Source organism: Aphanomyces invadans (genome assembly GCF_000520115.1).
Source record: "Aphanomyces invadans strain NJM9701 unplaced genomic scaffold supercont1.74, whole genome shotgun sequence".
In the NCBI taxonomy this organism is placed as follows: Eukaryota; Oomycota; class Saprolegniomycetes; order Saprolegniales; family Verrucalvaceae; genus Aphanomyces; species Aphanomyces invadans.
The window spans coordinates 73,218-73,974 of record NW_008580219.1 but is presented as its reverse complement, the minus strand read 5'-3'; the positions used below and the strand labels follow the sequence as shown (position 1 = coordinate 73,974).

The 757-nt window shown below is 54.6% G+C and overlaps 1 protein-coding gene across 1 annotated transcript in view; it reads left to right on the top strand.

The window, feature by feature from the left end:
• Positions 1-742, top strand: part of H310_14545 (hypothetical protein) — a gene marked incomplete at both ends in the record, with an annotated part of 1,474 nt that extends 732 nt beyond the window's left edge. Inside the window, one exon of the mRNA XM_008882423.1 lies at positions 618-742. Coding sequence (XP_008880645.1) covers positions 618-742 — 125 coding nt within the window. The remainder of the gene's footprint in view (positions 1-617) is intronic.
• Positions 743-757: the final 15 nt, after the last annotated feature.

Genomic DNA, 757 nt, shown 5'->3' with positions numbered 1-757 from the left:
TGCCACGTTGCATTCGGTGGGAGACGAGTATGATGAAAATGTCGCCCAAACAAAACTCACTGCTGCTGCGACCACTGCGCCAGTGGACATTGCACCGATGCTGGTGGGAGCAAAGGCGGTGGAACTTTGGAAGTGGATCAGCGCCGATCCATACAAAGCAAACTGCGACCTCACGCGGGTCTTCCTCGCAGAGCCCCAAGCACTCCGGGTGGTTGCACACCTGCACGCTTGGCATCGATGGTTGGTGGCGTCGACACTTCCAAAAGTCACCCCCTTCCAAGTGGCCTTTGAGACGGTTTTCGGACAAAAACCGAAAGAGGAATTTATGCGTCAGGCCTTCACACAACATGCACGCATTGAGGCGGCGACTCCACCGGAGTGGGGGGTCCAGATAGAGGAAGTGGAACTTGCGCTAGCCGCTTTTGAAATTCTTCTTGCTACTCAAACGGCGCCATACTTTTCTGCAGAAGCATGGCTAGTGTGTGTGACGAAACAACCGGTGGTCTGGCTGCCTGTCAACAAAACGAACAACATGGTTGCCCCGGACACACTGTGGAGCCTGCTTCACTCAACTGTGGGACATCATCTCGTTGGACAAATGCGAATGACTCATCCAGGACCGATCCTGGACACGTTGGCCCACCTTCAAACACACAACCTGTGCTACGAGAAGCACAGCATGCTTATGTTTGTTCCTGGCACGGTTCCGACCCTCGCCTTTGGGTCTCCATATCGCATGTAAGGGCAACGCGGTCGT